General features: G+C 45.7%; 1 protein-coding gene across 1 annotated transcript in view; it reads left to right on the top strand.

Annotated features, from left to right (window-relative positions):
• tab1 (TGF-beta activated kinase 1/MAP3K7 binding protein 1) overlaps positions 1-24,151 on the top strand; it is a 50,222-nt gene that overhangs the window by 7,253 nt on the left and 18,818 nt on the right. The window contains exons 3-9 of the mRNA XM_059953843.1: positions 2,371-2,521; positions 5,533-5,619; positions 11,326-11,464; positions 11,954-12,070; positions 15,884-15,995; positions 17,476-17,620; positions 18,400-18,622. Coding sequence (XP_059809826.1) covers positions 2,371-2,521; positions 5,533-5,619; positions 11,326-11,464; positions 11,954-12,070; positions 15,884-15,995; positions 17,476-17,620; positions 18,400-18,622 — 974 coding nt within the window. The remainder of the gene's footprint in view (positions 1-2,370; positions 2,522-5,532; positions 5,620-11,325; positions 11,465-11,953; positions 12,071-15,883; positions 15,996-17,475; positions 17,621-18,399; positions 18,623-24,151) is intronic.

Raw genomic sequence — 24,151 nt, 5'->3', positions numbered from 1 at the left:
AAAATTCTAAAGGGATTGGACAGGCCAGATGCAGGAAGATTGTTTCAGATGTTGGGGAAGTCCAGAACAAGGGGTCACATTTTAAGGATAAAGGGGAAGCCTTTTAGGACCGAGATGAGGAAAAACTACTTCACACAGGGAGTGGTGAATCTGTGGAATTCTCTGCCACAGGAAACAGTTGAGGCCGGTTCATTGGCTATATTTAAGAGGAAGTTAGATATGGCCCTTGTGGCTAAAGGGAACAGGGGGTATGGAGAGAAAGCAGGTACAGGGTTCTGAGTTGGATGATCAGCCATGATCATACCGAATGGTGGTGCAGGCTCGAAGGACCGAATGGCCTACTCCTGCACCTGTTTTCTATGTTTCTATCACTGCAATCAATAGCCTGTAGCTTTCTTTCTGGTGCTGAGCTCTTGAACAGCCTGACATTTTTGTGGTGCGAACTGATGCCTCGAAGGTGCAGGATGGTTGTGGCTTGGCGGGTACGGGCTGAATCGAGCAGGCCCGAGAGTGGGAACAGAGAGAATGTTTGGCCATTACTGGCGGCGATGAGGCTCTAGCCCGAGATCACAGAGCGGCCCATTGTTTGACAGATTTAAACGCCGGGCCGGATTGGAAAGGCCAGGTACAGGCTGAATTGAGCCAGCGGGAGAGTGTATCAAAGTGGGCCTGGTCCAAGAGCGAGGGACAACCTGCTACTTGGCCAGTTTAAGTGCTGAGTCAGATTAAAAAGGTCAGGTATGGATCATGTCGAGGCGGTGGGACCCAGGCCCGAGACCATGTCGAAGTGGCAGGGGCTGCATCCGAGAGCGGGCAACGACTCAAAGTTTGACCAACTTTAGAGTTAGGCCAGATTGAAAATATCAGGGTGGTAGTCCCAGAGGTGAGGGATGGGCTGGTGTTTCAGTTCATTGTTTCATAAGATTCACTTGTCTCTGCATTGGACGGAAACTATGTCCTGCAACTAAAGGGCTCCTGGATCGAATGCAGTTATGACTGGTTTTGGTGCTGTGGACTCACTTTTGTGAACTTCAGTTCTGAATGTTACTTGTTTACTTCTATTGTTCGCACGATTGGGTGTTCAATGAACTTTTTTTTAATAGGTTTTATTGGGTTTTTTTGTTTTATGGCTGCCTGTAAGGAGACTAATCTCAAGGTTTTATACTGTATAGTATGCATATACTAAAAAAAAGTTTGTGAAAAGATTGTATAATAGAAAATCTTTGGAATTACCTGGTTTTCTGCATTAATTACTCATAAAATGTGGTCTGATCTTCATCTAAGTCAGAATAATAGGCCAACACAATCTGCCTAAACTACTAACATACAAACAATTGTTTGTACTTTTCATGTCTTTATTAAACACATTGTTTACTCATTCACAGTTGGAATGAGGTTTTGGTGCTGGTGTGGGATTCCCTTTTCCCTCCAAACATAGTATCTACAAAAAAGTTCAACTTTTGTCTCATCTGTCCGCAGAACATTGTCCCAGAAGTGTTGTGGAACAACCAGGCAGTCTTTGCAAACTTGACGTGCAGCAATGGTTTTATTTGGAAAACAGTGGTTTCCTCAGGGGCACCATTCTTGTTCAGTTTTATCCTTGTAGTGGACACATGACAGAGACTTTAGCAGGTTCAAGATTTCTGCAGGTCTTTTGCTGTTACCCTTGGGTTCTTTATCGCATCCGTCAGCATTTCACGTTGTGCTCTGGGTGTGATCTTTGCAGGACACCCACTCTTAGGCAGAGTAGCAACAGTACTGAATTTCCTCCATTTGTGGACAATTTCTCTTACTGCAGACTGATAAACATTCAGGTCTTTAGAAAAGCTTTTACAACCTTTAACAGCTTCATGCATCTCTAGAACTCTTTTTCTAAGGCCCTCTGAAAGTTGTTTTAATCGAGGTATGGTGCACATAAACAGATCTTTCTTGACGGGCTCTGACAGCAACCTGACTTTGTGTGTCTTTTTATAGGGCAGGGCACCTTTACAACCCACACATCCAATCTCATCTGATTGCAACACTCCAAATAGCTTTTGTAGAAGACATTACCCCAGAGGTTCTTTTTTGAACTTAGACTGTGATTGTTTAAATGGCGTACTCAGTATTGACAAGTACACAAGTTTTTTTGTTATTAGTTTAGGCAGATTGTGTTTGTCTATTATTGCAATTTAGCTGAAGATCGGACCACATTTGATTAGCTAATGCAGAAAGCCAGATAACTGCAAACATTTCACAAACTTTTTTTGCAACTGTACTTTGAATATAAATGTACTTTGAAGTTTTTTGTTTGCGATACACTAGGAAACCTCAATTGGGTGCTTGACCCTTGAGCACAGCTGACTCAAGTCTGCTTTCTCTCTCCTCCAGAGAAGATGAGTGTTTCCTTTACGGGGTCTTCAATGGATATGATGGAAGCCGAGTCTCAAAGTTTGTGACACAGAGGCTGACGGCAGAGCTCTTGCTGGGGCAGTTGACCGAGAGTCACAATGACGCTAACGTACGCAAGGTGCTGTTGCAGGTATTGTCCCCCAGATCTGAGTGTACTTCATTGAGTTGGGGCTTGCTGGAAGGTGCCAGATATTTGTGTTCACATTACGTGGGGATACTGTCACAGAGGACCTCAGGAATATCCTGCTCAATGAGGAGGCAAGATTTTGAAGAGCTCAGACTGATGAAATGGGCACTCGTGTGGCAAAGGAAATTAAGTGCTGAGACACACATGATGGTTCATTTGGGAAAAACAGCATTTTTAAAAGGTTAGAGGATCAGTGAGCACATAAGTTCTCGAGATTTTCAGGGCAAAATGAGAAGTCTGTGGGATCAGTTATTTTAAAGTAGAGGTATTAAAAACAAGCAGGGTAGTTGTACTAGACCTAAATAGGTCACTGAGTAAACCAAATTGATTTGGGCATTACCCAGAAAGGTTGTAAGTACCTTGTTGAAGATGCAAAGGAAATCTCTGGCTATGGGTTACACTTCTGTGAAAGCTAAGGGTCAGGGATTACTTAAAGCAAAGATGATGGACAGGCAGCAAATGTGGCTAGAGAGAGAGCTATCAACGCAAGAAAATTTGCTGCAGGTGCTGGAAATCCAAAGCAACACACACAAAATGCTGGAGGAGCTCAGCAGATCAGGCAGCATCTGTGGGAAAGAGGAAACAGCTGGCGTTCCTCGGGCCGAGACCACCTTCAGGGATAGTTGGTGTATTGGGGTTTAATTGTCCAAAATTCCCAAGACTCCTAAGCTTCCATTAGGTAGGAGAATTGTAAAAGAGTATTCAAAAAGGGAAGGAGATGAGAAATTAGAAGCAAAAATTAACATTCATTGTAGAATATAGATAAGAAGCTTCCTAAAAAATTAAAAGCACTAAGAAAAACTCAAAGGTAGTCAGGCATGGTTTTGTGAAAATAAATCACATTTGACCAGTTTTTTAGTGGTCTTTGAACAAGTTGTGTGTGCTGTCAATAAAGGAGAATCAGTGACCGTGTGTGCTACTTGCCCAGACTTAATAACACGTTACAGTGAGAAAGGTAATCAACTCGCCTCACCTTATGACTGGTGTTCCCTTTGTCCTCCCCCATCTTCTCTATTACTTACACTAAGTAGTTTTATGCCTCAGTTCTGAGGAAGGGTATTTGTTTGCAAAGTTAGCTGGCTTCTCTTTCCACATGCTGCTTGATCAGCGGAGTTCTTCAGCATTTCTAATTTGTTTTCCAGCACCTGCAGTTTTATTTATTTGCCTTTGTATAACTGGGTATTTTACAGTTTGGCAGTATGCGACCAAAAGTATGTCAGGTGTTGTTGGTGGGGCCACACCATTTTGCTAACTATATAAATACCCTGCACGAAAGACAGTGAAGGTATGGTTCCTGAATTTGTTCATTTTACAGGAAGATGGGTCGGATGGCGTGCGAGCAAGCTTAAAAGCCACACAAGAGTTGGTGCTCAAAATAACGGGCAATTTCTTAGAAAGGACTGGTGGACACCAGGAGGTCTGCCCAAGTTTGAATTTGATACAGCTTTTACATTCTCTGTAAACAAGGTCACCAGTAAAGCTACATTTTGATAACAGAATGGTGACAACTAGAAAGATTTGATTAAGTAACAGACTGGATCCTAATTATGAAATAAAATGATTATTCACAGGTCTAACCAAAAATCACAGCAGTGGTTGCGTGCTTCAACACTGCTGAAGTTCCTGAAACTTTGGTGGTATCAATACAGCATCCCATGTCTCTGTTTCTGGACTCTGTCTGTGGTTTGTCACCCAGTTGCACTCACTGAAGACCTTTGAGAGGTTGGCCACTGCCACAGTCAACTTCTGCCCTGAGGACCTGGACCCATTCACTGCAACTTGCCTATTGCTACAGTAGGTCAACAGCGGATGCTGTCTGTGTCCATGAAACTTTGGCTATTTGGGACAGCCACTTAAATTAGCCAAGATGCACTGGTCCTAAAATGTCCCAATTAACCGTAAATCACTGTACATTTCTTTTACAGATTTTATTTTGTATTACATTGTACTGCAGCTGCAAACAAATTTCACAACTTTTGCCAGTGATTGATATTAAACCTGATTCTGATGATGTAATTGAATGGCAGCACAGGTTTGAGGAACTGAGTCTCTTCCTCCAAGGGACTGACTGAGGGTGTCGTCACTCTGGCGACAAAGATGTGCCTAGTGAGTTTGTATAAATCAGAATTGATATCCTGAGGTGACAGTGGATGCAGTGGCTCATTTTATTAAGGAGCGGGGGAAAGAACAACTGTTCTAAATAAATATAGAACAGTTACAGCACAAGAGCAAACCCTTTAATTCACACTGTCTGTGTCAAACACCATGCAAAATTAAACCAAATCTTTTCTGCCTGATCCATATCCTTTCATCCCCTATGTAGTCATGTGTCGAGCAGCATCTTCCACGTCCACGCCTGGCAGTGCATTCCAGACTCACTCGGTGCCTTTAAAGAAAAGCGTGCCCCACACATCTCTAGTATTGGGCATACCTAGCATGGGTAAAAGATTTGAATCATGTACTGTACCTGTGCTGCTTAATAATTTTATTATTAATTCTACCAGGTCTCCTCTTAGCTTTTCTTCATGCCAAAGAAAGCGTCCCAAGTTTGTCCAGACTTGTAGCTCATAGCAGTCTGTGTCTCCTTCCTGTACGCACATGTATACACACACAAATCCCGTCACCCATTCTCTCTCTCTCTCTGTCTCACACACACACACACACACACACACACACACACCACCCCCCACCCCCCCCCCGAATGAAGTGAGATAAATTACCTGTTCCAGCAACATAGTTCTGGCTGTTCAGAGCTCATCTTTCCAATTCCAAAGAGGGCTCCCAGGGAATGCAGGCCACTTTTACTGATATTAACCCATCCGTCAATGAATTGGGCTGGATTTGTGTGAGGTATTTTCAGCCCATTGACAAACAGTTCACTTGCTTTCGATCAGCTGGAGGGTGTGAGCAAATGGCTGCACATGCTGAGGGCTTTGTTCTCTTTTTCTCCACAGGCCTTCGATGTGGTAGAACGCAGCTTCTTCGAATCAATAGATGATTCTCTGGCGGAAAAGGCCAACCTGCAGTCTCAGCTTCCCGAGGTAATCCCACAGCTGTAATATGTGTTCTCTAACAGCTACTGGTGAGTCTTAATGCAAGTCCGTGTACATCATGTTAGTGTTTCTGGTTGAACCAGCACATTATGTGGTAGGTTTCCAGTTCTTAACATTGAGGTGCCTTCCTGGCAAGTCCATGTCCTTAATCCAATCCAATAATTTTTTTATGAGCTGCTGAGAGAGACCTAGACTCATTGATTTTGTCTTTTGGAAGTAAAACTCAGATCCTGTCTGCTTTCTCAAGTGGACAGTTGAGGTGGGGAGGGGTGGTCCTTTGGCACAGATGGAGGTGGTGCAGTGGAATTCCCCAGGTATCCTGTAGATGGGGATTTCCCCACCAACATAGCTCCCAAGCTGATTATCTGCTTCTTGTTGTTAGTGAGATCTTGCTGTGTCTGAAAGGCTGCTGTGTGCCTTGTAGAAGTTTAGGAAGTGTTTCACTAAGGCAGAAAGTGAGATTATGAAAGGAATTATTGATGCATTTCCTCATAGGAGAAGGACTGAACAAAATGGGCTGAGCTGACTCACTGCTTGCCAGAAATATCAGCCCTCGGGTGTAGGTTCTGCTTGTGTCAAATCAAGTGCAGACTTTTGCGGCAAGAGGGATCAGGCTAATTTGACTGTGTGCTTAGAGCATTTCTTTGTGCGGACTGGGGAATGCTGAAAGATCGGTGTGACTGAAAGGGAGAGAGAGAAAAAAACTGAGGGAGTTTGCTGCAAAACTTTTCCCATGCATTTTTTCATTATTTTCCTGCACTAACACCAACTGTCCAGGTGAGTCCACCAAGACATTCCCATCCTCCAAACTTCTATCCTTCTGTCTTTTTGCTTCAGCTACAGTCAGGCATTTTAAAAACAGGTTATCGGCCCGACCAATCCAGCGTCCCCTTCACCACCAGGTCTGATCACGTGAAGGTGTTGGGGATCTGGTTCGGAGGGGCCGAGGCGTCCAACAAGAACTGGCAGGAGCGGACTGCCAAGGTGAAACAGAAACCGGGGCTGTGGGAAGGGCGCTCCCTATCGATAGCGGGCAAGAACCTGGTCATCAGGTGTGAGGTGCTCTCAGGGCTGCTGTACTTGGCGCAGGTGTGGTCAGTCCCCCACTCCTTCAGCTCGGAAATCACCCGAGCCGTCTTCAGATTCGTCTAGGGATCCAAGATGGAGCGGGTCAGATGGACCACCATGCATAAGTCCCTGGACAACGGGGGCAAAAACATTCCCAATGTCGCCCTCACCCTGATGGCCAGCTTCGTGTGTGGCTGCATCAGGTTGTGTGTGGTGTTACGAATGTGCCACAACTCTGAGGGGCCGAAGGATACAAAGTAGCCCCCTCCTTTTTGAGAATCGCAAGATCGCTATTAATTGGGGTCTGGGACCCAGGAAATGAGAGAGAATCCTCAAGGTTTTGGAATGTGTCCTGGCCTCAGCGAAACAAAGCCACTGATAACGGCCATTGTCTCTTGGAGACGGAATTGTGTATTGAGTACTGTACTATTCATTGAAGCCCTCAGGGAATAACCAGAGTGGGCTGGTTGAGGGATTGCATCATCCCAACCTGACATCTGAGACCCCATGAGTAAGAATAAAAGAGGGTCTGGGGAACAACCCCTTAGACGCACCAGGAGAAAGGCTAGAAATCCAGTGACAGCGTTTAATAGCGACAGCCGGTGGGGGGCTTGTGTGCGTCCTTTCCCTTGCCTGGGATTGGCGGCCTCACCACGGAAGAACGGTTTAGCTAAAGGAGAGGCCACAAGTGAACAGCCACCCCAACGGGACTCCTGAAGGATCGAAATCATAATGGATGGAAAACCTGTAGCGGTACCTATTCCCATTCTATTCCTATTTCTCTCTCTCTCCAACAAAGTGCAACACAGCGACAAACAAAAGGCTGCAGCCTGGATGAACTGAGTGACTTTTATATTTCCATAGGACAATACATTATCCCCTAGACAACGATAGGGCTTATTTCTTATTGATTATTATTATACCTGCACTTTTAGATTTAGTATTGACGACGTATATTATCTGTATGTTTGCGTTGAGATTATTTTTGTGTATTTCATCAATAAATACTGTTAAAAATAGTACCATCAGACTTCAACAGACCTCTCTATCTTTGCTTTTTAGTGACCCAGTTATGGGGTTCGTAACAGTGGATCCCAGGTATGCGGGCACGAAGTACCACTACGTGCCCAGGTTCTACCTGTCGTCCTGGCTACGAAGGATGGGTCTGGCCCCTTTCCCGAGCAACACCCTTGTCAGCTGGTCGTTGCCGCCATACCTGTCCCTCATAGAGAAGTTCATTCAGGTCAACGCCTTTGACCACAGGGCCATCAGGCAGTGGTCAGCATGTAAGGTCCTGCAGGCACTGCAGGAGAAGGACGAGATGGACACAGTGGGGTGGTTCCCTGAGCAGACCGTCCAGTTCCTGGCAAAATGCCTCATCGCTAGACCTCACCAACAGGCATCAAGACCTTGCCTGGCTGGCGGTGAGAGGGGCCATCCCAGTCCGATCCCTCCTATGCGCCCGGAACGTCGTCTCCACGCCCCTCTGCCCACAGGAGGACTGCAGTGAGGAGGAGTCGGTGACCCACCTCTTTGCACACTGTGGGTTCGCGGAGAAGGTGTGGAGGAGGATGGAAGGGACAGTGTCGAGGTTCATCCCCAGCAGCTGTGTAACAGAGGACTCTCTGATCTACAGGCTGTTCCCGGGGACGCACACCGAGACCAACATCCGGTGCTGCTGGCAGATCATCAACTCGGTGAAAGACGCTCTTTGGTCGGCCCGAAACTTGATGGTCTACCAGCACACGGAGACGTCCGTGGGGGAATGCTGCCGACTGGCACACTCTCGGCTGCAGGAGTACGTGCTGAGGGACGCACTCAAACTCGGTGCAGCCACCGCAAGGGCCCGGTAGGGAAGAACCACAGTCTGGGGTTCTTCTCCCCTGGGAGTTGAGGGGTAGGGGGTTGGGGGGTATACCCCCTGAATGTAAATATGGAAGAACAGAGTGCTACGTGGGTGGTGAAAAGTGTGAAAATGTAAAGACAGCAGTGGAAACAGTTGTAAAGGATTGAAAGTCATTGAATGGATTATTGTATATAATTTTATTTTTGAATAAAGTATATCTTGTTTTAAAAGAAATTTTATCTCTAGACAGGAATATATTTGTTCCTGCCACATTCATGCCCCATATGAGCCACCACTGACAAAGTCACTTTAATGAATTTAGAATATATTTGTATCCCTTTCTCACTCATGCGTTTATGTAGATATCCCTAAATGCACGGAATCCATACGCCTTGAGTCCTGCATTAAAGGCTGGATAATCTTGAGTTGTTTTTCTCTGGAGTGGTGGAGGCAGATGAGAGAGCTGGTAGTTATAAGATTGAGAGGCGTAGGTAGAGCAGATGGGGCGTTTCTGTTCCCCAGGCTTGAATTATCTCAAACCAGAGGGTGTGCAGTGAAGATGAGAGGAGGTAAGTTCAGGGGGGATGTGAGGTAAGTGGTGGGTGTCTGGAATGCGCTGCCTGGTCTGGTGGTAGAGGCAAATACATTAGAGGCTTTTGGATGGACACATAGATGTAAGGAAGGTGGAGAGATATGGACATTGTGTAGGTGGAAGGGATTGGTGCTTGGGTGTTTTTTTAAATTTTCTTTTTAGCTGGTTCAGTACAACATTCTGGGCCGAATGGCCTGCTCCTGTGCTGTGCTGCTTTCTGATTTACACATGTAGAGTAACAGAGATTCTTTTAAATCTTGCATTTATTAGCCACTGCTGTATTTTGTTCTCGCAGATTTTGGTCCATCGCAAGTGATCCTGAACGTCTTTATTGTCAGCTCTCAGCTTTCCCGTCGGAAGGAAAAGCAGTAGTGTGGTGCTGCCGGGTTGTAGGCAGCTGTGGTGAGGGGGGACAATCTCATTTGTCACTCCCTTATTCAGAGGAGTCTGACATTTCCAAACTAATAATTCTAGATAATGATGCTATATTTGAGACTTGAGAATTAATGTGCTTAGTTATGACAACAGGTGCAGGCGTAGGCCGTTCGGCCCTTTGAGCCAGCACTACCATGATCATGGCTGATCATCCACAATCAGTACCCCGTTCCTGCCTTCTCCCCATATCCCTTGATTCCCCTATCCATAAGATAACTATCTAGCTTCTTCTTGAAAGCATCCAGAGAATTGGCCTCCACTGCCTTCTGAGGCAGAGCATTCCATAGATCCACAACTCTCTGGGTGAAAAAGTTTTTCCTCAACTCCGTTCTAAATGGTCTACTCATTATTCTTAAACTGTGGCCTCTGGTTCTGGACTCCCCCAACATCGGGAACATGTTTCCTGCCTCTAACATGTCCAATCCCTTAATAATCTTATATGTTTCAATCAGATCCCCTCTCATCCTTCTAAAGTCCAGTGTATACAAGCCCAGTAGCTCCAATCTTTCAACGTATGACAGTCCCGTCATCCCGGGAATCAACCTCGTGAACCTACGCTGCACTCCCTCAATAACAAGAATGTCCTTCCTCAAATTTGGAGATCAAAACTGCACACAATACTCCAGGTGTGGTCTCACCAGGGCCCTGTACAACAGCAGAAGGACCTCTTTGCTCCTATACTCAACTCCCCTTCATAACATAACTTCATATTATGAAGGCCAACATGCCATTAGCTTTCTTCACTGCCTGCTGTATCTGTATGCTTACTTTCTGTGACTGATGTACAAGCACACCTAGATCTCGTTGTACTTCCCCTTTTCCTAACTTGACACCATTCAGATAGTAATCTGCCTTCCTGTTCTTGCCACCAAAATGAATAACCTCAAATTTATCCACATTAAACTGCATCTGCCATGCCACTTACCCAACCTGTCCAAGTCACCCTGCATTCTCATAACATCCTCCTCACATTTCACACTGCCACTCAGCTTTGTGTCATCTGCAATTTTGCTAATGTTACTTTTAATCCCTTCATCTGAATCATTATTGTATGCTGTAAATAGCTGCAGTCCCAGCACCGAGCCTTGCGGTACCCCACTGGTCACAGACTGCCATTCTGAAAGGGACCTGTTAATCCCTACTCTTTGTTTCCTGTCTAGCAACCAATTTTCTACCCACAATACCATGTGCTCTAATTTTGACCACTAATCTCCTATGTGGGACCTTATCAAAGGCTTTCTGAAAGTCCAGGTACACTACATCCTCTGGTTGTCCCTTGTCTGTTTAATAAAATAGTTCTAATAAAATTGTTAGCACTTCTGGCGACATTTTGACAACAGGCCCATTAGGCTTAACCGGTCTCTGTTAGTGGTTGTAGAAACACATCTACTATCAATGGCCATCCATCTACATTGACCCCTTCTGTGCTATGCCTTGGTGATACAGGTGCTCATTTAGACACTTGAATGTGATCAGTGGCTCTCCCTGGCAATAATCCAGGTACACACCATGCCTTGGCTGGTACACGGATCCCCCTCTGATTCTCTCTAAATCTCTTGCCCCGCATCCGTGTTCTCCAGTTTTATTCCCCTCTGATAAGGGGATAAGGATTCCTGCAGCTGGTCAAGCCTGTTCTGCTACCATCGACTCCCCTTCACCCTGGGTGTCGCAAATCTCCAACTCAATCCTCTCCCTGTTGCCTCACTCCCACGACATTGCCCCTTCTAATCTGTGTTTTGTCCTTGTCTCGCAGGGTATTCCTCACTCTCAGCTTCCACAGCAGTACCAGAAGCTCCTGGAAAAACTCAATAAAATCGAGCAGGAGATTTCCGGAGGAACGACTGCCATTGTTGCACTTATTCTCAACAACAAGCTCTACATCGCCAACATAGGTACTTAGCTGTGCTGTAGAATGGCTGTTGTACAGGCCCTCAGATGTCTGCCTGTTGGTCCAACATCACATCGGTTTATTTTAGTTTTAAACGCAATCTCGCTTTCCTGGAGTAAGCATAAGGCAGCTTACAAGCGTTGTCTTCGTTAGCCTGCAGATGTGGTCTTGACTAAAATGGAGTTTGAGCCAGGCTTATTTGGCATCTCTGGATGAACCTGTGTTGAGGTTGGTGTATAGTTTTGGCTTTGAGTACAACTGGCATTTCTTGAGGCTGCATTATGTTCACTAAGCCATTCTCCCCTGCCTTCCTCAAACACCAGTGCACCCCTATTGATGACTTCTGCCCTGCCCCTGTCCATTGAGCTTGTTCCTTCCTTACTGCTCTTCTTTCCTCTAACCTCTTCTCCACCCACATGCCAAACTGACTCAGGTCCAGCCATAAGCAAAGTGGGGTTCAGCATTTTAACTGGTCTCCTGTTCCTGTTGGCAGGCACTAGCCGAGCCCTGCTGTGCAAATCCACTGCAGACGGGCAACTCCAGGTGACTCAAGTCAGCGTTGATCACACGACAGACAACGAGGACGAGCTCTTCCGGCTGTCGCAGCTCGGTGAGTGACCTTGACACGGAAGATGTTTCCGATCGTGGCATCTGGAGAATGTCCAGATCTCAAATCTGTGCCACAAGCAAGTGCAAATCTGCAGATGTTGGAGTTCTTCCAGCATTTTGTATGTATTTTTCTAATTAATGCACTGGTTTGAAATAGGGGTTAGACCTTACCTAGACTAATCTGACTAATCTGTTGGAGTTTTTTGAGGGTGTAACAAGGATGTTAGACGAGGGTAAGCCTGTAGATGTTGTGTACCTAGATTTTCAGAAGGCATTCGATAAGGTGCCACATAGGAGATTGGTGAGTAAAATCAGAGCTCATGGCATTGGGGGCAGGGTTTCAACATGGATAGAAAACTGGTTGGCAGATAGAAAGCAAAGGGTAGCAGTGAATGGGTGTTTCTCAGACTGGCTGGAGGTGACTAGTGGGGTACCACAGGGCTCTGTATTGGGACCACAGCTCTTTACGATTTATGTCAATGATTTAGATGAGGGCATTGAAAACTTTGCTGACGATACTAAACTGGGTGGCAGTGTGACATGCGAAGAGGACGTTAGGAGAATACAGGGAGACTTGGATAGGCTGAGTGAGTGGGCAGATACTTGGCAGATGTCATTCAATGTGAATAAATGTGAAGTTATCCACTTTGGAAGCTGGAACAAGAGGGCAGAGTATTGTCTGAACGGTGTCGAGTTAGGTAAGGGAGAAATGCAAAGAGACCTAGGAGTCCTAGTTCACCAGTCAATGAAGGTGAATGAGCAAGTGCAACAGGCAGTGAAGAGGGCAAATGGAATGTTGGCCTTTGTTACAAGGGGAATTGAATACAAGAGCAATGATGTTCTTTTGCATTTGTACAGGGCCCTGGTGAGACCACACCTGGAATATTGTGTACAGTTTTGGTCTCCAGGTTTAAGGAAGGACATTCTGGCAATTGAGGAAGTGCAGCGTAGATTCACTAGGTTGATTCCTGGGATGGCAGGGCTGTCTTACGCAGAGAGATTGGAGAGATTGGGCTTGTACACGCTGGAATTGAGGAGATTGAGAGGGGATCTGATTGAAACGTTTAAGATAATTAAAGGATTTGATAGGATTGAGGCAGGAAATATGTTCCAGATGTTGGGAGAGTCCAGTACCAGAGGGCATGGATTGAGACTAAGAGGTCAGTTATTTAAAACAGAGTTGAGGAAGAGCTTCTTCTCCCAGAGAGTTGTGGAGGTGTGGAATGCACTGCCTCGGAAGACGGTGGAGGCCAATTCTCTGGATGCTTTCAAGAAGGAGCTGGATAGATATCTGATGGATAGGGGAATCAAGGGATATGGGGACAAGGCAGGGACCGGGTATTGATAGTGAATGATCAGCCATGATCTCAGAATGGCGGTGCAGACTCGAGGGGCCGAATGGTCTACTTCTGCACCTATTGTCTATTGACTAAACTCCAAGTTTCTTTGTATCCCTAAATTTAGTTTCTGCCATAATTTGATAGGTAGAATTCTTCTGCTAAATATGCAGTGTCTGGAACCCTCACAAAAATTGGAGTGGAAGCTCCTCTCCATTCTCTTTGCATTCTATTGAATTCAGGATATTAAAACCTTGCCAAAGCCATTGCAGGAAACAAGACTGGCTGTATGCAGGCTTCCTACGCTGCTAGTTTTCTCCATATAAAGTTTCACGGCTAGCAGCTGTGTGACTAACTTTCCCTCGGAGAGAGATCCTGTCTGAATGCTGCGTAAACGTTAACAGTTCAGTAACTGTGAGGGGGAGGGGGCCACTTAATATGGGAAAGCAGAGAGGGGGTGGTGAAGTTCACTGATCACACCCTCCAGTTATAACATGGGAAGCTCCAAGTGGGACAGATTTGATTGCGGTTGTGTTTTTTGAAAAACAGAATCCAATGCCAAATGTCGTGGTAGGTTTAAACTCTTCTGTGTACATCAGAAGATGTCAATGAAGGAATGAATTTCTTCTGTTAAAGAATGTTACCTCAGTAGAGCCTTTATATCCTAACCATCTTTAATGAAATAGATGCACACTGATTCACTGGGCCTCAATAGGTGTTGGTGTGAATGACACTAAAGAAGCAATTCTAATTACTGTACCAGAAATTAAGTTCTTATCGCCATCATCTTATCCCAAGACAGGTTTGGCCAGGTACAGAATAGAGGCACAGACACTACAGCCCAAAACAGGCCCTTCAGCCCATCTAGTCCATGCTGGTTATTCGGTCGAGTCTCATTGCCCTGCATCTGGATCGGAGCCCTTCAAACCCCTCCCATCCATGTATTTCCCCTTTTCTCACTGTTACCATCAGTGCATAGGAGGGGTAGCACCCCTAGATGGGGGGGAGGGGCTTGTCGTTCTCCTTGGAGTGGCTCGTCATCTGTTGGTCCCCACCTGGCACTCAGCTCTCACCTGTGGCTCCTTGTAGCTGTTTGACAGCGGCCACACCCCGGGCATCGGCTTCACAGGCCGGCTGAACCAGGTGAGGGTAGCCAACGGGTCTGAAACCCTCGGTGAGATGGGAATTTGCTCATCCCGGCATCGGTGATCAGTGGATCAAGCGGAGGAAACCCCGGGGGTTCAACGGCTGAGAAGGCATTGCAGCAGCGCATCGTGGAGTGTGTAGGGCGCGGCAGAGCACTTAAGAAGACACGGCCATCCAAAGCAGCCAAGGAAGTTGCCGGCCGTAACGATTTTCCATGCCACTGGACCCTGACTTCTGAGGACGAGAGAGTGGGATCGTCTCTGTGCAAGGCTTTTCCACTTCAATATCTTTCACGCAGTGGTTACATTGTGCAACCAAAGGTCAGCTGGTGGTGCAGTGAGATCAGCACCAGGCTGGAGAACAAAGGTTCCTGTGTTCGATCCAGTGCTTCCAAGCGTGCTCTCCATCCCTGCCGGGTAGATGTCAAGCTCGCAACTCAGCCTCGTAAAAATAAACACTGCCACCCTGCACAATGTAGTCTTCCTCGGACCCCAAGAGACAACCATCGGGTAGTAATTACAGAAGCCTGAAGCCACACACTCAGCGATTCAGGAACAGCTTTTTCCCCTTTGCCATCCGATTCCTAAATGGACATTGAACCCTTGGACACTACCTCACTTTTAAGAAAAAAAATATAGTATTCCTGTTTTTTGCAGGATTTTTAGTCTGTTCAATATACATATACTGAATAAGATTAACTTATTATTATTTTTTCTTCTATATTATGTATTGCATTGAACTGCTGCTGCTAAGTTAACAAATTTCCCGTCACCTGCCAGTGATAATAAACCTGATTCTGATTCTCTTAAATGTCGAAGTTGAAGCCACATCCATTTCTACTGCCATGAGAAAACTTGAGCAGGCATGAAATTCATATCCTGTGGACTTCGCAGACTTCGCCAGCAAACAGCGTAATCAGCAAAACGGTGCCCTGACCTGCTAAAACATAAAACTTCGAATGAACAACTTACATCAGATACCCATTAATTCACAAGCGTCTGCAAGCAGGGAAAAAAGCCTTTATATGTTAATTGTTTTTAAATGCAAATTTGTCTTCCATTAGACATCAATATTTAAGACGGGTCAGTTTTCTCAAGTCAGATGCAGATGAATGCTTAATCGTTCATCTTGCTGTCGGTTGGCATGTGGCCTCGTCCCAGTGCCGGATGCTCCCGGTCAGCGCATGGCCCCCACCCTGGTGCCGGGTGCTCCCGATTAGCGCGTGGACCCTGCCACAGTGTTGAACCCCTCCTGGTCAGCATGTGGCCCCTGCTCCAGTGCCGGACACTCACTGCTCAGAAGGAATGTTTAATCTTTCGTGCTGTCTCTAGGTCTGGATGCTGCAAAAATTAAGCAGTGTGGGTTGATTGGAGGCCAGGACAGCAGCCGCAGGATTGGAGATTATCGCATGAAGTACTGCTACAGTGATGTGGAAATTCTGAGGTAAGGACGATATGTTCCACCAGCTGTGTGATGTCCCTTTGCACCTGCATGCTTTCATTGACCTGTACACAAGGTACACCAGACTTGCTGCGCATCCCCCCACTTTCCCTAATCACTTACCATTCACATTACTATCTGCATTCCTGTTATTGCCACCACAGTGGATAAGCTCTGCCCTCTGCACATTGTATTATAGTAGCAATGAACTTGTTTACACAAGCAACCTGTGTGAATCGCACTGCAGCCCTGTGTGTGTCATCCTCACGGGTCACAAACCCTCCCCACTTTGTGTTGTGCATAAAGCATTAATAAATACACACATACAGACAAGATTGTGTTCCTAGGACCTCGATTATCCAGAATATATCACCATAATACTTGCATGCATCAAGCAAAGAAGTTAGAATGATTTGTTTAATGGATTGATTTGGATGAAGATTATGCAAGGGAAGCTTTTCACTGTATCTTTGTACATGTGACAATAATAAACCAATTCCAATAGAAAATAATCTTTAAGTAATTCATTCACTTATCCCCACCCATGTCGATTCAATTAAAGGGAATTTGGTTCCATACCTCAGATTTTTGGGACTGTCCCTTTGAATTCTGTTGGGGTGAATTTCTGATGCCTGAACAGACATAAAGCTTGGATTGCCTGTAAATCTGTGTGAATAGTACCCACTGGTCACAGCTTGCCACTCAGGAAAAGGGTGTAAGATTTGCAAATAAAATGACGTGAGGTGTTCAATGTTTAAGAAAAAACTCATATATTGTAATTCAAAAACTGATATCTGAACTTCACTTAATTACGTCACAAGTCAGACCAGCCTCTTAAAGTGAAACCCCAACTCAATGTCAGTGGTTGTAAATTATGTACATTTCCACCAGTTACGTTACCCTACAGGGCACATTTATTCTTTTTTTCCCGTCTGCCAACACGTCCTTTCTATACACCAGTACTGCTCTCAGTTACGTGTGATTTAGTTTAGCCCCGAGTAAGAGTGGCATCATCTAAGGGGAGAATAAAAGTGAGTTTTAAGCACAATGTAAGTGGGTGGTTGATGGCCAGCACGGACTTAGTGGGCCAAAGGGCCTGGTTCTCTGCTGCACTTCTCTAACTCTGACCCAACCGTGACCCCTGGTGTTCCAGGCACTGACCCGGCTGCGACCTCTGCTGTCGATCTGTCTGCTCGTGTCTTTTTTTCTATGGGGAGGGGGTTAACGTGCCTGTTCCATTTCTGGTTTTTTGTATAGGGAGGGGGCATTTGGGGATTGATGATCGCACTGCCTTTCTTTCTTGGTTACATGGCTACTCAGGGAAGAAAAATTTCAGTGTTGTATAATTTGATAATAAGTGAGCGTTTGGACCTTTGAAACTTTGTCAGTGGCACTGGCCTGTGCTGACCAGAGCACTGACCCGGCTGTCTGTTTGCATTTGATGATATACCTTGACAATAATCGGATTTTTCACCTTGGTTAGTCCTGCCAAGACGAAGCCAGTGATCGCGGAGCCAGAAATCCACGGTGGGCAGTCACTGGATGGGGTGATGGGCTTTTTGGTGCTGATGACCGACGGACTGTACAAAGCCCTGGAGGCAGCTCACGGTCCTGGACAGGCCAATCAGGTGAGGCGTTGCTCTCTCTCAGAGCGCCGTGTGCATCAGCTGCACTGGGCGCTGAGGTGCTGATGTCATCTGAGCCCTGAGTCTGAGGAGTTTGAGTGGAAGTCATGGGCGCTGCTGGCTGGGACACTATGGGTGCCTTTGACCTGAGGTGTACGGGCTGGGCCCAGCATCTCTCTGAGTGCCGTTGGGTTGGGTTGTGTTTGGGGTTCAGGTTGGTATGTGCTATGGGTCTGGTTGTGTGTCGCGGATCGGTCTGCTCTGGCGTGTGTGCACTGTGGAGGCGGGGGCTCCGTGCATGGTTTCCATCTGTATTGGGTTGAGCTTCAAGCTAGCAACTTGGCCTCGAAAAATAGCAGAGAAAAGTGCTAAAAGAAACGGTAAGGTTGCCCCACAATGTGCTATAAGGTGTGGAAAGGAGCAAATAGAATGGGTGGGTGTGTGTGTGGTGCAGTGTGAAATGTTGCAGCTGAGTACGTGTCCAGTAGGGGACACTCTAGAGTGGCTGCTGTGTATTTTTTGTGTGTGACCAGGATGTGTTTGGTTCAGTAAGTGTGCTGTGTGAGGGATCCAGTGTTGGGGTTCGGTACCTGTTCAGAAAAGTGTGCTCTGGATGGTACAGTGTTGAGGGAGAACAGCTGGAGTGTGCTCTGAGCTGAGGTATGAGCTCAGCAGCTGCTGTGTGGACCATATCCCCGAGTGTTGCCACAACCTGTTCAGACTCCAGGGGAGAGCATGGGTTCTGTTTGTCACTGCCTGACCCCCCTCACCTCCCCTTGCAGGAAATTGCTGCCATGGTGGCAACCGAGTTTGCACTGCAGACGAGGCTGGATGCTGTGGCCCAGGCAGTGGTTGACCGCGTTCGAAGGATACATCGCGACACCTTCATCAGTGGAGGTGAAAGGTCAAAGTTTTGTGACAGACACGAGGACATGACCCTCCTCATTCGAAACTTCAACTACCCTCTGGGGGAGATGAGCCAAACGTCCACAAGCCCGACCCAAGGTAAATGAGACCACCGTGTGTTGTTTGGGTATTGTCTGCATCGTCACAGCCGATCACTGAGCCAACTCCTGGCATTTGGCCCACCTGGGTTCTTAGTGTTTGTGGTTTAGCTCTAATGCTTTAGACGTCAGGTAAAGTTGAAGGACTGGCGCTGAGGGTTGTAGAGCAGCTTTGATGATGTGTGTTGCCAAACTTTGCCTGATTCTTACACTGTTGGTTGCATGGCCTCACCTGTAATGTATTATGTGAGTATTCGTAGGTCAGAACGCGTTCTGACATCATACTCACCCAATACATTACATCACACAGCACAGAAACCAAAGGGTTAACTGTTGCAGAAGATGCTCACTAACCACCCAAGTTCTGAAGGAAGGGTGGCATCTCAAAACAAAAGCACCTGTTTGCATTCCCAAGGGCATTATACCCTTCCTCTGAACAACTGTCACTAGTGACTGCTCAGCTGTGGAAGCCATTAAAACAGACCCTAATTTGTCTTTGCCGGGGGGGTCCCTTGAGCACATTTCTGCCACACAGTCTGTAATCTGCTGCCTCAGTGAGTGTGTGAGCATTTTGTGTGTGTTTCTGTAAACTAAAGGCAACTGATTAATAAGCAGAATAACAGGGAGCTGCCTAGAAAGATAATGAGGAAGAAGATTGTAAACAGATGTGGAAGAAATGGAGAAAGCTTTAGTTACACAAACAAAATGCTGGAGGAACTCAGCAGGTCAGGCAGCATCAATGGAAATCCATAAACTTTTCTCTGGCTTCCAGCTGTGTACAGATATCAATTTTAACCAACATTTTGATGACAAACTGCCGTCTTCAGGGATGTTTTGGGCCAGGACCCTTCATCAGGACTGGAAAGGAAGGGGACAGATGCCAGTATATAAAGGTGGAGGGGAGGGGAAGGAGGCTTGCTGGAAGGTGATAGGTGATAGTGAAGAAAGCGAATGGCATGTTGGCCTTCATAACAAGGGGAGTTGAGTATAGGAGCAAAGAGGTCCTTCTGCAGTTGTACAGGGACCTGGTGAGACCACACCTGGAGTATTGTGTGCAGTTTTGGTCTCCAAATTTGAGGAAGGACATTCTTGCTATTGAGGTAGTGCACCAGGTTAATTCCAGGGATGGCAGGACTGTGAAATGTTGAAAGATTGGAGCAACTGGGCTTGTATACACTGGAATTTAGAAGGATGAGAGGGTATCTGATTGAAACATATAAGATTATTAAGGGATTGGACATGCTAGAGGCAGGAAACATGTTCCCAATGTTGGGTAAGTCCAGAACCAGAGGCCACAGTTTAAGAATAAGGGGTAGGCCATTTAGAATAGAGTTGAGGAAAAACTTTTTCACCCAGAGAGTTGTGGATCTATGGAATGCTCTGCCTCACAAGGCAGTGGAGGCCAATTCTCTGGATGCTTTCAAGAAAGAGTTAGATAGAGCTCTTAAAGATAGAGGAGTCAAGGGATATGGGGAGAAGGCAGGAACAGGGCACTAATTGTGGATGATCAGCCATGATCACAGTGAATGGCGGTGCTGGCTCAAGGGGCCGAATGGCCTACTCCTGCACCTACTGTCTATAAGCCATGTCAAGGGCTGGAGAGGGAGAAATCTGATAGAGGAGAGTGGACCATAGGAGAAAGGGAAGGGCGAGGGGCTCAGGTGGAAGCTATAGGCAGGTGAGAAGAGTTAAGAGGCCCGAGTGTGGAATAGAAGAGGAGTGCAGGGGGAGGAACTTTTTTTTACCAGAAGGGGAAAATCAATATTTATGCCATCAGATTGGAGGCTACCCAGGTGGAATATAAGGTGTTGCTGCTCCACCATGAGGGTGTCCTTATTGTGACAGAAGAAGGTGCCAAGGACTTATCATTTGTATAATGACCAAGGGCAGGTGGCAGTGTAGTGTAGCGGCAAGTGTAACACGTTGCAACACCAGAGGCTGGGGTTCAATTCCCAGCGCTGCCTGTGAGGAGTTTGCACGTTACCCCTGTGACCACGTGGGTTTCCTCCTTGTGCTCCAGTTTCCTCCCACATTCTAAAGGCGTACGGGTTGGGATTGGTAAGTTATGGGCACACTATGTTGGTGACATTCGCGAACTGCTCCTGGCACGATCCTGGACTGTGTTGGCCGTTGATGCAAATGATGCTTTTCGCTGTCCCTGTCCATTCCGATGTTCATGTGACAAGCAAAGGTGATCTTTAGAATTGGAAAACCATTAAAGAGCTGGCTTTAAAAGATGTTCAGTTATAATTTAGAAAGAACTCGTTGAATCTTTGAACATATGATAAAGAGGCATTGGTGTTTATGAGGGAGTTGAGGGTTTAGGGGAGAGGGTTGGGGAGTGAAGTTAATCAAGCAATGATCTTACTGAATGGTTCAAGATTAAAGATCCAAGTACATTTATTATCAAAGAATGCATAAATTATGCAACCTTAAGAGGTAGCCATAGAGCAAGAAACCCGAAAGAACCCAATTAAAAAATAAATTAAATACCAACTCCTGATTTGCAAGGGAAAGAAAAAAAACACAAAACATGCAAACATTTGAAGCGAACAACAACATCCTGAACCAAAACTGAGGCTACGTCCACACCAGACCGGATAATTTTGAAAATGCCGGTTTCGTGTAAAAATGATAGGCGTCCACACTATGCATTTTTGAAAATATCTCTATCCACACTGAAACGGAGATTTCGGCGAATCTTCTACTCCTGAGCATGCACAGGACACATCTACCGAAAACAAGCAACATGTTTGGTGTCGAATCTCACCGTAAAAGTGTGCATTTGTGTAGTTACAGACCAGAACAGCTGTAACGATGGACAGCTGTTGGCTGTCGCACAGGAGAGCTTAAAACTGAAAAAAATAAATACTGGGGCGTACGCCGGCAACCGACAGGGAGTTCACAGACAGGTTGACCCGGCTGACAATGAACTTTGGAAAACTGACTAACTCTGTTGCATTAATAAAGCACCTTGTTAAATATATAAAACATGTCTGCATCAGTGTTATCCTGTATTTCCATACAATGTTACATTAGGCTGTTACACATCTATTGTCAGAGAAGTACTTGTATAAATAGGTAAACCACCTTCATACGAGCAAGGACAGAAAACAGGCAAAGTGACTATACTTATTTATTCAGTAAGTTATGGGTCAAAGTATTTGGTGAGTACTGTTCTAACTCTTCTGGCTTCATTCTCTTTGCCGTCTGTTCTGAAATTGTTAGGTAGCGTTCAAGAAAACAATGAAATAGCGCGCTGCCGTCTGATAGTGTTTTCAGAAATCTCCGGTTATCCCGTCCACACCGATCTGCCCAAGCAGCGTTTTCAAAAATATCCAGCCTGGAAAGCGTTTCTGAAAAGCTCCGGTTTCGGCGGACAAAAACTCCGTTTTAGTGTGGATGTAGCCTGAGTCCTCAGATCTGACCCTGGTACAGCCCAGAGAAGGTCCAAAGCCTCACATTGTATTAGCAGGCACGTAATGCTGACATATCCCGAAGGAGTTGGGATATTTGCTTTTCTTTTATTATTGGAGTTGTGGTTAATCATTCTTGAAGATTATGCTTAATGGCTAGAGTTCGGTGATAAAGCTGATAATGTTAATGTCATAGTGCACATTGTCTGAGGATGAATTAAGAACCTGAAAATGCATCAGGGTGACATCTGGAAGGTAGGACATGAGGTTGTACAAACTTCTAGCCCATTCTCTTAATAGCTGAGTGCATTCTGGAATGGATCCAGTACACCAGAGGAGGATAATGCAGTCCTTTGAAATGGAAGGTGACATGAAGGACTCAATGAAATACGGGTCGATTAGTTTAATAACAATGATTAGGAAGCCATTAGTAGTGCAGCTGATATCTCAGGTAGAGGAGGGCCTGTTACAGACAAGATGAAAAGGGAGTAGCTTGTCTCCCAAAGAGCATTTGGCCGGCTGCCACCCAAGATTGCTGCCTCTGGTAATATCAGTAATGGAATCAGTTGGATTGAGAGCTGGCTGGCGGGTCCTGGGATCTGTTTGGAGGTTGGTCTCCAGGAATGTACTCCACAAGCATTCCGTTGCTTTTCACTGTTTTGGTATTGAACTTGTTTTCAGTATTGCAAAAGGCTGCAGATAAAGTGGGATATGGGACCGTGGACTCCAGGCCAATAATGATGACTGGCAAAAGTATGTAAACTGGCACAGTAGGGAAACTGAACACTGAACCTGCATGCACCCTTCAGCAGAAAAGATTTTAAAGAAGGTGGGGGGAGTTGAACGGTGGAAAGAAAATGGACAGAAGCATGAGTGAGCCTTCTGGCTCTGAACCTGTACTGCCTTTCATCAAGATCACAGTTCGTGACCGACCTGTGCACCATTTTTGCTGCACCCTTTGCATATACCTCGATTCTTTTAATGTCCGGAAATAAAACTATCCCTGTTTTGAATGCTTTAGTGACTGAGCCTTAACCTCCAACCAGGGTAGAGAATTACAAGGATTCACTGTTCTCTCCATGTCTCCGTTCTAAACAGCCACCTGCTATTCTAAGATTGAGAGTCCTGGTTCTGGACTCCCCAACTTGGAGAAACACCCTTCTCTGTTTCCAGCTATCAAGCCCTGTCAGAATTTTGTAAGTTTCAATTACATTCTCTAAGCTAGAGAAGAGAAACCTAACCTACTCAGAACTGTCCTAGCAGACGTCTAGCGAATCTTAACTGCATTGCTTCCATATCAAGCATATCTATCTTTTATTGCCCTCTAGCAATAAAAGCTAGCATATTATTTTTCTTCACTGATTACTTCTTGTTGTCATTCTGTGAGAGGTGTACAAGGACTCCCTTAGAACAGGCATGGGCAAACTACGGCCCGCGGGCCATATGCGGCCCGTTAAGCTTTTTAATCCGGCCCGCGGAACTTGATGAAATTATATTAATAAACCTTGTTAACGTTTTTTCCCCGCAATTCTGGCGTTTTCCCAATAGATGACGCACTCTATATACATTGACCTTTGTTGAGGTGCAGCGTATTACTCCACATTTGCGCTTTACTCTTTGTTCAGCTCGACCTATTTGTGTGAACAGGCGTTCAGCGTCATGAACATCAACAAAGCCAGCCACAGATCCAAGTTAACTGACCAACACCTCAGATCCATCCTGAGAGTCGCCACAACAAAACTAAATCCAGACTTTGATGCGCTGGCTAAAAAGGGAGACCATCAACACTGTTCCCACTGAAATTAAAAATAAGTTTCTTCGTTGTGTTATGTAAAAAATGCATTTGAAAATATTTTTTTCAATAAGCCTTACATGTTACATGTCATTTCTGTTAAGTGATGGACATGAGTAGTGCGCAGGTGCACGTACGTTCTCAAAGTAAAAAAATGCGCTCCAGATCAAATAACGCGCTCCGCATACTGGCGTGCTGTCACTGTTCTGTCTTTGTGCTGGTCGTTGTTGAGTTTTGGCACAGGGGACAATTGAATAAGAAGGAGCAGGACAAGTAGACCTGCATCTCCTACAATTTTTGAAATAAAGACAGTCAGGAGGAG

This window comes from Hypanus sabinus, chromosome 29, assembly GCF_030144855.1.
Source record: "Hypanus sabinus isolate sHypSab1 chromosome 29, sHypSab1.hap1, whole genome shotgun sequence".
NCBI lineage: Eukaryota > Metazoa > Chordata > Chondrichthyes > Myliobatiformes > Dasyatidae > Hypanus > Hypanus sabinus.
The sequence above is the reverse complement of the archived record's forward strand: the minus strand, read 5'-3'. Positions and strand labels throughout refer to the sequence as shown.